Consider the following 14,819-nt stretch of genomic DNA (forward strand, 5'->3'; position numbering starts at 1 on the left):
GATGGTAAAACCAACCATCGCGGCATTAACGAAACCTATCTAACATTATCTCATAAGTATTATTGGCCGAAAATGCGGGAGCACATAGTGAAATTTATTAACGAATGCACGGTTTGCCGTCAAGGTAAATATGATCGCAACCCCATTAAACAACAGTACCGTATAGTTCCTCCAGCAACTAAGCCATTCGAATTGGTTCATTTAGATTTATTAACGATTCAAAGTGAGAAATTCTTAACTATTGTAGATGCTTTTTCCAAATATGCACAGGCCTACTACCTGAGAGACGGAACAGCTCTCAGCGTAATACAAGCATTATTAAGATACTGCACTCATCATTTAATACCTACAACTTTAGTAACGGATAATGGCCCCGAATTTAGTAACCAACTCTTTGCCGAATTCACGAGGTTACATAAGATACAACATCATCGTGTCGCACCTCACGCTCCTAACGAAAACGGAATCGTTGAGAGATTCCATTCAACCATTTTAGAACATCTTCGAATCCTAAAAATTGATAAGAAATCCGAATCAGTAATAAACCTAATGCCGTACGCCCTTCTGGCTTATAATAACACCATACACAGCTTCACTAAATGTAGACCGATTGAAGTGGTAACAGGCCACTTTGATCCCCGGAATCCCATTGATATAGATCTCTCAGCACATCTATTACAACAGTATATAACTAATCACCGAGATAAGATGTGTAAAGTATATAATTTAATTCACGAATCTGGTACCTCATGTCGTCAGGAATTAACAGACAATCGAAATAAGGATCGTGAACATGAAGTTGAGTATTCCCCCGAGCAACGGGTTTTTGTACAGAACCCACTTGCGTCCCGTCAAAAATTTGCTCCTCGCTATACTAAGGATGTTGTTATGGCGGATCTACCTATTCATATATATACTAGGAAGAAACGTGGCCCTGTCGCTAAATCTCGACTAAAACGGATACCTAAAAGCGCCCAATTGTTGCAGGATCCTCTTGGCCCTACATCTTTTCCTGCAACCAGCTCTAACGCAGGAAATAAAACTTGAGAATCTGGATGATGGACCCGGTGTATTACCATTTAAATTAGGCCCCACTAATATTATACCCAGCTACCATTCGTTTTTGCAATATGTCAATTTCCAAGATCTACAGAGTAAAATCAATTCCTTAAATAATCAACTATTTAATATAAGTCCTGACCTTAATAATAGTACATCTTCACTGTTCGAACCCCATGTTAACTATTTGAAAAGTAAACTAAAAACTTTATCTAAACAATTATTAACCTTTGAAACTAATCGTGTTAGAAGAGGACTTATTGACGGTTTAGGGTCTGTAGTGAAAAGTATAACAGGCAACCTCGATTATACGGACGCGTTGCACTGTGACAAAATCATTAGAGATCTACAGAGTAAAGAAAATTCTATTATATCCGAACAAAATAGTCACGTAAGTTTAACTAAAGAATGGTCATCTCAATATTCAAAAATTATCGATAGTATAGTCTCCAATCAAAATAAGATAGAATTGATCATGAATAAAATAAGAAATAGTGTAGCTACCAATGAATATGATGTAGTAAAGTACGCTCATTTAGCACAAGCATTTCTCATCATAGGAGATAATATAGATTTAGCATCTCAAGAGATAACAAAATTACAAAATAACCTGGCCTTCATTCGAAGTTCAACCATGCATCATTACATTATTAGTCCAGACTCAATTCGAGATCTAAACAGTAAAGTCAAGGCGTTGTATGGCGAAGGCAGTATAATAGATTTAGAAATTAGAGAATATTATGATATAATTAAGTTAGGTTCTTATTACGTAGGAAATAGTATAGTAATAGTATATAAGTTTCCTATTATATTACTCCAAACCTATAATCTTTACAAATTATCTATTATATCCAATAAGAATCATGAGATCCTTACTCCGTTGTCCCCATTCCTCGCTATCCATCCGAAAGATTTCAAGTACATAGAGGCAGAATGCCCGAAGACGAGTAAAGGGTATCTATGTGAGCCTGCGGAGCCAGACGACCCCATCATCATCAGCTGATTACTACTCAACAAAGAAGTCCTGCATGTAGCCCAGTCACCATTTTACTAGAAAATTCAGTCTTCGAGGAGCTCGACGACAAGCACTACACAGTCAACTTTCCGAAACCAACCAAAGTGCATTTATCCTGTGGACAAGATCTACATCAGATACTTCAGGGTAGTTACCTCATCATGATTCTACACAGATGCTACGTCGAAACACCAGAGTTCCTAATCTCCAATACTAAAGATCGTATAAAAGGACAAGCCATGAAGATTATGGACTTACCGGAGAAATCTAGCATCACGTCACCTATAACACCACCCTTCAAACTAAATTCTATAAATTTAGATAATTTACATGCAACCAATTCTAAGATTGCACTGCAGCCTCCGCTGAAGCCGCTTGCCGCCACCGACTACAGCCTGTATCATACAATTATTCCAATGTATGCATTACTATTCGGTGCATGCGCACTGACCGGCGTCATGTTGTATCGAAAGTACACGAACAAGACTAAAATCAAAGAAGATCATTCACAAGAGGTTCGCCCCCAACATCCAGGAGTCTATGCTATTCCAAGTTTAACAAGATCGGAGACGACACAACTTCCAGCTCAATTTACGACAAAGATCTTCAATAGTCGCTGCACTGGGGGTGGAGGTGTTACGCAACCCTAATACAAGTATTACGTCGAGTAAGCACCGCCCCAATTCAGTATGGACAACGACCCATTGCACGAGGCGCCGATGCAGCATAACGTGACCGGCTGATGACATCAATCACCTGGCTATTTTAAAATTCATTAAATTCATTCTTGTACCTACCATCGGTCGAGTCTCATATTTTTATTGTATTGTAATTTTAATTATACTTTATTAAATAAAATTGATTTTTTTTTGATCTTCCGCTACAAAACCACATAATTTGTGTGCTTGTTGTGCTGTAATTAGTGATATTCATTAAAAAAACATTTGTCGTTATTTGTTTTTTCTTATATTCCTTATTTACGATATAAAAATTGCCTTTAGTCACGTTTTGTGCTAAATATAAGCTATATGCTTTTAATTAACTATCACAATTTGTCCCATAATTTGTAGAACGCCATGTTTTTAGGGCACGCCGGTAAGAATGTGAAGTTTTATATCGTACTGATTCTTATCATTTAGGTTACTTATGTTTTACAGTTTCAAGACTGCGCATTTGCTTACCTTCATTTGCATTTCGCAAGGTTGGTAGCAAGTGAACTGCCACAAGCATTTTCCTGCAGCCTCCCCCCATACTTGAACGTAGTCAGGAAACTTGATCTCGTAAAACCCGTCGAATTTATCAGGAATCACTTTTACCACTTCAGTGTCAACGATGTACGTCTCTCGCTTCTGTTGGAAAAATATTTTTCATCATTTTTATGGATTATCCATTTCCTACGCACGCAGAAGTCACCGGGAAGTTATAAATTATAAACTGCCTCCATGGCCGACTGGTTGGTTACCCTGCTGGTCTGCTACGCAGAGGTCCGGTTCGATTCCCGAGCCGGGAGAAATATTGGTATAGCCTATGTTTATCTCGTGAGTTCGGATGTAATTTGTGGTTGCCTATGTGCGTGTCCATGGCGCCCGCAATGCAGGGTTTCCCTATGACAAGACTATAAGTATGGAAAAAAAACATTTTTGTTCGCATCTCTGAGAGTAACGAGCATATACTACTACTACTTGCCTCAGTAATATTGTATACAGAGAAACTTTCGTTATAAGTTTCCTGAGCAGCGACCTTTATTTTCAAATCTCCGCTAGGGTTTGGACTCATAGTAGCCCCTATTACATTGACAAACAAAGCGGTTTCTCCAAGCGGTGAGTACAACACTTGCGTCTGTAAATATAATATGTTCACTTAAATAAATGTTATTATATTATTGAAATAAGTTTTAATGTTATACGCCATTAGAATTATTGTACCTCATGTTTGCCCATCGTCCTCGGTTTAAAATGTATAGGTATGTCGTATGTAATGTTAGGATCGATTATAAATTCTTTCAAAGTCTCAAATGGTCCTCCTGACACTTCAGATAAAACCAACCATGCTTCATCGGTTCTGTTAAAATATTGGAAAACAAAAATCAGTTCTGCACTGATACTTTCGTAATAGTGTCCTACATACTAATACGTTCACTGGTGCAATTTACACAGCCCGAAAAAGAATGGAAGCGGATTTTTACAACAAAATTGTACAAAACATCTACTTCTTAGAGTGCCTCTCTACCGCTTCAATGCTGAAGGTTGGTCGTCAGCTTCTGTGTTGGTGTCTCTATCAGCAGCCAACCGAAACAGCTGTTCGGCGGAGGCAATGCCGGTCCTCTCCCGGACGTTCCGCAGCCACGATTTCTTTGTTCGCACAGCGCGTCTCCTTCCCTGCACTTTGCCTGTCATTATTAGCCGTAGCAGCGTGTAACTATTGTTCCTGATCACGTGACCAAGATACTACATTTTGCGCCTTTTGATAGATGGCATTATTTTCCGGGACATACGCTGAAGCACGGTTTCGTTCGTGACCCTCTGTGTCCATGCAATGCGTAACATACGACGGTAACTCCACATCTCACATACCTGCAGGCGTCTTGTGTCAGGCGTCCTGCAGGTGTCTTCTTTTAAGGTCCACGTTTCGCAGCCGTACATGACGATAGGCCAGATGTAACATAAAAGTAACTTGACTCGGAGCTTTATGTTCAGTTTACGACAGCACAGAACTTTCCTCATGTTGTTAAAAGAGGCTCAAGCAATTCCTATCCGGGTCCTGATTTCCTGAACAGATTCCCATGCTTCATTTACCCAAACCCCCAAATACTAGTACTGTCGTATCCGCTCTAGTTGTTTCCCAGCTACAGACATGTTAAGGCTCATATCCGGATTTCTCGAGACCACCATGAACTTCGTCTTGTTTATGTTTATTGATAAACCGGCTTTCTGGGTATATTCATTAACCTTACTTACAATAGCTTGCAAATCGTTCTCCGATACTGCAATGAGAATAGTGTCATTTGCATAACGCAAGTTGTTAACGACTTTGCCGTTGATCTTTATTCCCTTTTCAAGGTTTTCAAGCACCTTCGATATCACAGCGTCCGAGTAAACATTAAAAAGCAGCGGAGACAGGATGCAGCCCTGCCGGACCCCACGACAGATCTCAACTTGATAAATTTGCTAATTCTCAACTCTTATCGTGGCCACTTGCTTCTCATGACTCACAGGTTGGGTTCTTACAGGTTGCGAATGATCCTGACATCCATACCATCAAGACCAATTTCACATAAAAGGTCCAAAAGTTGTTGATGTTTAACTCGGTCAAATGCTTTCTCGTAGTCAACAAAGCACAAAAAGATGTCAGTGTGCATGTCTCTACATTTCTGTACGAGAACATTGGGGGCGAAAAGAGCTTCCCGGGTGCCGACACCAGACCGAAACCGGAATTGGCTATCTCCCAGTTGTTCGTCACATTTTGGCTTTATTCTGTTCTGCATGATGTTTAGGAAACTTTTAGGGCATGGCTCATCAGACTAATCATACGATAGTCTCCACATGTTTCGGTGTTTTGCTTCTTGGGTATCGTGATGAATGTGGATGTTAGCCAGTCACTGGGAGATTGTCAGTTTCGTAGATGTTATTGAAGAATTGTATGAGAACATCCAGTCGGTCTTCTTCAAGTAACTTTAGCATTTCAATCGGTATGTTATCAAGTTTTAGAAGCCTGCAAGGCCCGCAAAACCTCAGATTTCAATATAGTCGGACCAGTGTCATCAGTGATGGTTGATATGTTTGAGATGGTGTTCCTTGATGAATCTGCAAACATATCTGCAACATAGTCACACTACACTCTCTTGCTGCTACTTGTGTCCAGAATAAGATCTACCCAAACTGACGGGTATTCATCGCTTTTCGCTTATGACTTACCATTTCCTTGAAATGCTTGTGCGCATTAAAGCTGTCATGTTTACGAAGGAGATCTTCTAAGTGCGCATTTATTGCTGTAGTACTCGTTTTTAGCCTTCTTGTTTTTACCGTTTTTATGTTTATACCGGTTTGGGTTTGTGCCTTTAAATTTTCTCATATACCTACTTAGTACTTTTTGTGGAAGGAGAAATAAACAATTGATTATTATTCATTATTATTAAAAGGATATTATTGACATAAAGTTCATTATGCAATAGTAGTAGGTACCTACTACTTCGTTACAAAAATTGGCTTCTATTCTGCTCCGCAGCAATGTAAATTGATTAAAAATTCTATTGTACGTAAATATTATTAACAATTTTGAAAAGTTTGTGACTTACGGATTCGTTACCGATACGTATTCCGTGCTCACGGACCTAACTGGGCATTCCATAAACACAGATATGGTCTGAGGTATTCCGTAATCCATACAAGTCGCGTACAAGGATAGTTCTTGAGCCTTATAGTTCTCAATGTTACAACTCGCCTGGACATTTTTTGGAATTTAGTTCATAAATAAATACATTAAACAAACGTGGTAATAACAATGAGTTAATCACAATTGGACGTAGTTAAGCAAAAAGGATCCAATCCACAAAATTATCAAAAAATGAGTTAGTTATATATATATACCAAACGGTTTCTAAAATCTGATCTCTTAGATCAGCAAAAAAATCCAACATATAAACATAAATAAATATCTCTGGGGTTACATGACATTATAAGTTTTGAAAATAAAACAAGAGTGATAAACACTTTTAAACTTCAAACTGCCATATCTCAAAAGTGACTGGATGTACACACGCCAGCACATCAAGCTAAACATTGACGTATCTTGTTCCGTTGCACTGGAGGCGATTTTCGAACAAAAATGTGTAGTCTGATGAGCCGTTGTCCGTACATTGGATCCTTTTTGTTTAACTACGTCCAATTGTACAAGCAAGATCTTTCGACTACATTTACTCAAGGGGTACTTCAAGGTGTTGTTGGTACAAAAAGTGCGCATTTCACCTTCATCTCACTTATGGAAGGCACACCTAAATAATGCCCATGTCTATTATGTAACACATTCATTCAAAAACTTAAGTATGAAAACAGATCCGTATACCTACTTGGTACTTCAAAAACAGAAGGAAAATTAAATATTTGAAACACGTATTGACCGACTTTATTTATTACCAACTTGAAAATAAGTAACGCCTAAAAAGCGATTATCTTTTTATCGTGTCTAAAGTTCAGTTGGCAAAATTAGTGACAATATCAATAAATATAATATAAGGAGACTACAAAGAGAAGTATCCGAAAAAAGTTATAAAATGAAGTGCAAACACAGTACAGGGCCAAGAACACGTCAAAATGTTAAGCTTCAAGTGCTCTTGACTCCATATTTTCTGAAATTATTAAGAACGATATATTAAGAAACTTTTCTGACATTCTCCACAATGTGACATTAAATCAAATTTACGATACCTGTGGCAATTAATGTAATTTAAATCAAACGGAACATTTTATTTTAAAAATAACAATATGGTATGAACACTAATTGAGCAAATACGGCTTGGATTACACTGTTTTTTAGATTTATGCCTATCTTTATTTATTAATACCAGAAACCACGTTACTTGAGTTTGAAAAAATAAAAGAATACAAAACTTACCCAAACTTTCACAAATGGATTGTAATTCTTAGGTCTGTAGGTAATCGTGAAAGTAACATTCGTATGAGCGTCGATATATCCTTGCATCGGACTTATAGTGAACTCGGAGGATTTCAGAGGCTGCCAGAAGAATCTGAGAAATGCGTAGAATTTCATGTTTTGACATAATGATGTAAAAAGATTATTTACTTAATTCAGTAACAAGGGCTCGTTCATGAAAAAGCAACAGGTTGTGTGGTATAAACGCGGATATTATTTATTTTAGAATTTAAATAGGGGGCTATATAACTATATTAGTAGTATAGTTATATAGTTTGCAGTCAGCCGTCACAATAGGACCTGTAAAGGGCCCGAAATGTTGCTTTGTTTGAAAAAACAAACATACGCGATTTAGATTCGAAAAAATAGTTTCATTTCAAATACCTATATTTGTTTTTATAAATCCTAAATAAAATTTACGAACGCACCCAAATAAGAAATTACGAAGTAAACTAAGTTTAATGTTAAACCTTGGTACGAGGAAATGAAACGCAGCTGCGGCTTGTATATAGGTTGATGGTCTTGAGATGATGGATAAAAGAGCGCACTGGATTTACTTTACTGGATTTTGCTTATACACTCCAGCAAGGCGCCTTCTGTCGCCTTGGATATACATTATTATAGATTATTTGACTAGCGCCATCTAGCGAACGGCCACAGTCTAGTTAACTAGGCAACTGAGACGTAAGACACCGCGACACAGTGCCGCGGCGTAGTGTTAGCAGAGGCTCACTAGGTGTCGCTGTTAACATTTAATTTAATTTCTTACTTAAATTTAGGCAAAGTTCGTTTTGTAAATGCGAAAAATTTGCTTAACTCACCGTCTTTGCTAAGTTATGACATCGAGACAAACCCAAGTAGGGTTTAACGGTGCATTACAATATTTATGTACGTATACTTTTTTCTTAAAACAATAAAATAAAAAAAGTCAAGTCAAACTTCGTTTTATAACTTTACTTATTTCAACATTAAAGGTGGCGCAAAAAAAAAATTTACCAATTACTAGCTATAGCTTGATTTTTCTTAAGCGTACCTACTTTTAGGATTTAAGCGTATATCGTATAACATAACTATAACACTTCGTGACGACAGATAGTAGTGTAGTTTAAAGTGTCGAGGATTGTATATTTAAATGAAGTTGTTCAGATGTAGTACAACACGATTAACAGTCGTTTACGACTTTTTTGACGTTACCACGATAGACTGTCGTGACAATGGAAAGAGCTAGAACGTCCTACCAGTCATTAGACAATAAATCGTCGACGATAAAATATATAAAAATGTGGCGGCAGATAATCGCAGCTTCTAATGACTCTGTAGTGCGAACGACAAGGCGGCTGCCGTGAACAGATAAATTGTCGTTACGACCTAGTGGGAACAGCTAGACACGACTGTCGTTCAACGATAAAAGAAATGTTCACGACAGATAGTCGTGATATGGGAACAGACTAGTAGCGATAGTCGTCCAACGACAAATAAAACGTTACGACATAATGGGAACGCGCCCTTAGGTAACTTTTGCAGCAAGAATTTAACTTTTCAGGTAAGAAAACGTAATTTTCGGCTCAAGAGCCCTGGCAACACTGCTTAAAAAATTAAACCAAACAGAAATGTTATAAACACATGGTTGTCGCGGCCTTTTTTTATAATACTAAGTGATGGGACCATTGACTTACAATTATATGGACGTCGGGTCCGCGCTAAAAAGTGTCCGAACTTATAGGGCGTTAAAATCGTATACAGAGCGTCATTCACGCTTTAGTCTTCGTTTGTTCGACTGACAGCGAAGCAAGCAAAATTAGACAGTACTGCGATGACATTACAATTTAAATTCAACGTTTTAGCTTTTTCATATTCCTTTACATGTCACTACGTTTAAATAGGTTGATTTGGGACATTTTTTTCGTGGTTTGTTTTGTGTATTAGAGCCGTCGTCCATTTATTTGTAAGTCAATGGATGGGACGAACAAATTGTACGCCTGATGGTTAGCGATACGTCTGTCCATAACTTTAAATCACAAAGATCTGAGGGGCACTGCCACTGCGTCCAACACACTGAAACATAAGTAGACAAATCCCATGTGCCTGTAATATCACCAGCACCCTTACCCTTCAAAACCGGAACACAATAATGCTGACACTGCTTGGCGGCAGAAATAATTAAAGTGGCAGTACTACCCTGGACGAGCTCTTTCACAAGGAGTTCTATATAGCCCATATTATAGGCCTAGCATATCGTGGAATATGGTACATAATGCAGATGCGCTGACACACTGTGGGTTGGTATACTAATACGACCTCATTTCAAACAGTCACAGTAATCGGACTACATACCATCGCACAGGGTAAGAATTCCGCAATCTAGCGGGATTTAATTCATAGTAGTTACAAAGTAAATATATTACTGTTGTTTTATTTAGTCACGATGAATTATACAAATAATTATTGTAACAAAAGACATTTTAGTTATTTACCACGTATTTATACCAAATAGGTCTACATATAAAAAAATCATTAATCACTTTTCGACTATAATCTAGGCACAAACAGTAAAGATAATAATGCTAGTTCCATTGCGTTACGTGCTTTCCTGGGTACATGTCGCCGACTCGCTATACGATAGGGTCCGACAGACGACATCGTTCAGGTCTGTGTTGGTTGACGTTTTTCTAGTGACAATCTCGCGATAACTTCTGTTATCTTTGTTGCGAGCCTCTTGTGCCTCTTTAGACATCTGTCCAATTGGAAGAATGCACGATACAATGACATCTCGTCCATGAAATTTTACCTTGTGTACACTGACAGGCACACAATACCAAGAATTCTATACATTCAGCCATTCTGAAAAATTAAAAAACATGTATGGGTGTCGCAAAAACGCGCAGCTATCCCTGATTGTATCTGAAAGCTGAGACCTAGGACTAATTATCATGTAATAAAGAGACCTGTATAATGCGGTGTAACTAGTTTTTCAAATTAAATGTCTTTAACAACTTCACTATGAAATAAGCTTTTTTTATTTTCACCAAGATAGTAGTGTACTCACTTAAAATACTCATAACTTCATTAAATTATAATAGTACTTACCCTTAAGTTTCAAATATCACTAATAGTGTTAAGATAACGAGTATTTTTATTTTTACTTCATAACTATCACCTAGTAGACAAACATAACTTGGAACTACAAAATGTACACAGTTTGACATCGTATAATTTATTTGTCTTACTGCCCACATAAAAGATAAACAAAAAATGTAATAGTCAATGTAAGTAGTATTAATAAAAATCAATTCAACATGAAAAATAAAATAAGTTGCATTATTTAATTAGTCCCGCTAGATAGCGAAATTCTTACATTATGCAACGGACAGTGACGAAAATCCAAAGCGTTCAAAACTCACATATTAGGTTTGCTGTTAGTCCGCCAGTGCCGCGCATTGCTCGACACAATATTTTGAACTTGGCGAACAGGGACTTGTCATCTACTCGCCGCATCACTCGCCGCTTTTCATTTAACTAGGGCTAACAGTTTTTTTAAAGACTAACCGTGTTCCAAAATCTCCTTTATTGTTTAACATGACTTTCAGTATCTTACAGCCTCGCTTGCGCACGCGTCCAAACTGCAGAGAATTTTGACTGAAGTAGAGTAGCATGCCCGTTGCGCTACCGCTTAACAAGACCAATGGTTTAATCTTCTCCAGTACTTTTGCGTTTAACTGTAGACGGAAAAGGTTTTAATAATTTTAGTAATCTTCAGGAAAAGAAGAATTAAAAGTATATATACAAGCTAACGTTCGTAAATATTTCAATCTGTATTATAACACGACAACAGAACTGACCTGAATGTTCAATGAGCTTATAAGTCCCACCGGTTTAAAATGTATTTTCAGTGGGACTTTCATATATGGTTTTATTATACACCTTGAAGGCACTACTTTCACTGATGCCAGGGCATTTTTTATATCTTTCTCAATTTGTTCTCGGGTCTGCTCACCTCTATACATTTGTACTTGTTTCACTCTGTAATAATTGCATAATAATTAACGTTCTTAGCGGAAATCGGTTACTTGACGTTTGTTAACAGCAATAGTGCCCGCTCAAAACGAGCGTCCGTGTGGCGTGCGGCAATCTTTGTCAGACAAGTGCACTACTGGTGTCCCCTGAGTGCCGGCCGAGCGTGAGCGCGGAGCAGAGGCAGCAGTGAATTTGTTTTAGGCTCAACTCACACTGGCGCAGAGTCGAAGCGTCGCGACGCGTCATGTTTTTCGCCTATAGTATATTCATCTCTATTTTCCCATTATTAAGGTACAAATTTGTGTTATGCAAATATGGAAACGGGCGTCGACAGTTGGATGCAGTCGAGCGGCTTTGCGCATCGACGCGCGTTGAGCGCAGCGAGGCGTCAGACGACGACCACACTGGGCGCACTAATGCGAACGTATTATTTGTATTTTGCATCGATGATACGTGGGGCGCACTATAAGTTTCTGAAAAGAATAAGAAAAAAATACTATAACTGGTCAGAAATGAATTTATTGTTTCTCAAAATATTCACCGTTAGTGTTAATGCACTTTGTCATTCGAATGAACCAATTTTAAAAACATTTACGCCACTCCTCCGTAACAATCTCTGAAACATATTTTTCATACTCTTCGACAGCCTCTTCAGGTGATGAAAATCGTTGACCGCGTAACTGGTTCTTAATTTTTGGAAATAAATAAAAGTCACAAGATACCAGATCGGGACTTTACGCGGCATGGCCGCCTCACTTCACCTTCAAAAATTTATTTGTCTGTCTGGCCGTGTGAGAACTGGCATTATCGTGGTGCAAGATGATACGGCGTTTACGGTTATTTTTACGGAGTTTGTCAATAACTTCCGGCAAACAAATGATCGTGTACCAATCACTATTCACGGTACTACGATTCTCCAAAGCAACAGTAGCCACGTGTCCACTTCTATTAAAAAAGGAAGCAATCATCCGCTTAGAAGCACTTTACACGCGCGCCAGTTTGGTTGGTTTCGGCTCATCTCGAAAGACCCATACGCTCGTTTGCTGCTTTGTTTTGGGATTACTATATATTTAGGATAACTATAAATCCATGTTTCTTCGCCTGTTACTATTTCCCGCACCAAATATGACGGGGCGTCATATGCCATGCTTACCAGATTCGTTGAATCTTATCTAATCTTGCCATGCTTACCACATTCGTTGAATCTGGTAAGCATGGCATTGCACCAAGTGACGCGATCCGTTCTTTGAGTCTCGGTCAAATTGTGTGGTATCCACCGAGTGCACAGCTTTATCACACTCAAGTGTTTGTGTAGTATTGATTGTATTTGACTCATGCCTATGCTAAAGATGCCCGAATCTCATGGTATGTCACATGTCTCTCTGTTTTGATCATACGGAGCACAGCATCGATGTTTTTGTTGTTCACAGCAGTGGACGCGCGACCATCACGAAATTCGTCACTGAGATTCACACGACCGCGCTTGAATTCTGCAAACCAGCTACAAATAGTCGTCTTGCATGGTGCTTTATCGCCGAAAGTAGGTTTTAATTATTGTTTATGTAAGTAGCCAGTTCCGCAAACTTATAGTGCGCCTATGTACGAGTGTCATGTCGCTCGAGGACTTAATTATTGGAATTCAAAACAAACCAGAAGTATGGATATCTTCACAAGCACAAAATAAAAATAGAACATTATTACAACGTTACTATATTATTAAAAAATATTATTAGAACAGTTAAAGCGAGAGTGTGGAGGAAGTTGTAGTAAAACTGGGATTTGAAAGTAAATAACGTCTTAATAAGTTTTTGAGGTAGGTAACATTTTAACAACTACTTGAAGCAGTTTTTAAGCTTTTTCGAGTGTTAGTGATATTCGGTGATTAAAAAGGTTGGATGGGTAAGTAATACTTATACATTTTTTTTATCATTGTTTGTTTTTTTTTATATAATACCAAGTAACGGAACGAAGAAGTCGTGCGCCTGGTGGTAAGTGACACGCCTATCCATAACAGTTGCAGTGCATTTCAGAGCTTGAAATCGCAAAGATCTTATGGGCACTTCCACTGCGACCGTCATAAGTTGACAAGTCCCATGTGCCTATAATTTCACCAGCACCGTTACCCTTCCAAACCGGAACGCAGTAATGCTCACATTACTGCTTGGCGGCAGAAATAGGTAAGGTGCCAGTACTTCCCTGGACAAATTCTTTCACAAAGAGCTCTACTGTTTGTGTTGTGAGATTGTTGTGTTGACCTTGTTTTGACTCATAGTAATATGTCAGCCAAACGTTTTCTTCCAAATACCTATATATCAATAATATTATCATACGACGCAGATGCCATTATAAAAACGCAACCGGTTCACATAGACGCTAGCGTGCACTGAGACCGCTCAAAACGCCGCTCTCGCCACTCGCTGCCCCGTTCAATGCGCCGCTGAACGCTTTTTCACTCAGGCCTCACACATAGGTACTCACCGAGATACGTGATCAGTAGGTATGTGAGGAGTGTCAGGGTGAAGACATATACTAGACCCCAAAGAAGATATATCAGTTGCAGGATCTATTTTAGGATACATGTCTTCGAAAATGAAGCTGGCGTCAATAGGCACTTTACTGTGGTTCATTACTTCGATTTCTCGAATTATCTTTTTACCAATTTTTACTGGTCCCAAATCAAAGGACTTTTGGCAACCTTCGTATAAATCCAGTAATAAAGGTACTCCTGGAACAAACGAAATAAAGTTCTTAAATGAGACAGTATACTGTGTTTCCCGTTGGCCAGATTGATGTTCAGAACATCTATGTGGCAATGCAATAAATAAGAATAAGACGATTTTTTTAAAGTGATATAAAGCATTCAGCCTTAAGTTTTTACCTTCGCCTCGTATAGTTATTATTTCCTCGCAAAGTGAATTCACCCAGAATTGAAGTTTGAATTCGTACTCTTTAACTTCTTTTGGTCGGAAATTTATTGGAATTTTTATGCGACCATCAGGTGGAACCCGTTCTTGTTGAAAATCGACAAACAGTTCCGGCCAATGTTTATACGTGAAATCAAGACTGAAACAATGAATTATAG

General features: G+C 38.3%; 1 protein-coding gene across 1 annotated transcript in view; it reads right to left on the reverse strand.

Annotated features, from left to right (window-relative positions):
• The window catches only part of LOC113233812 (hydrocephalus-inducing protein homolog), a 112,794-nt gene that overhangs the window by 14,280 nt on the left and 83,695 nt on the right, over positions 1–14,819 (reverse strand). The window contains exons 68-76 of the mRNA XM_026469026.1: positions 14,616–14,800; positions 14,216–14,462; positions 11,563–11,743; positions 11,270–11,439; positions 7,685–7,817; positions 6,369–6,514; positions 4,000–4,135; positions 3,761–3,913; positions 3,256–3,423 (exon numbers count right to left, since the gene is read on the reverse strand). Coding sequence (XP_026324811.1) covers positions 3,256–3,423; positions 3,761–3,913; positions 4,000–4,135; positions 6,369–6,514; positions 7,685–7,817; positions 11,270–11,439; positions 11,563–11,743; positions 14,216–14,462; positions 14,616–14,800 — 1,519 coding nt within the window. The remainder of the gene's footprint in view (positions 1–3,255; positions 3,424–3,760; positions 3,914–3,999; positions 4,136–6,368; positions 6,515–7,684; positions 7,818–11,269; positions 11,440–11,562; positions 11,744–14,215; positions 14,463–14,615; positions 14,801–14,819) is intronic.

This window comes from Hyposmocoma kahamanoa, unplaced genomic scaffold, assembly GCF_003589595.1.
Source record: "Hyposmocoma kahamanoa isolate Upper Pololo Valley unplaced genomic scaffold, ASM358959v1 102, whole genome shotgun sequence".
Lineage (NCBI taxonomy): Eukaryota > Metazoa > Arthropoda > Insecta > Lepidoptera > Cosmopterigidae > Hyposmocoma > Hyposmocoma kahamanoa.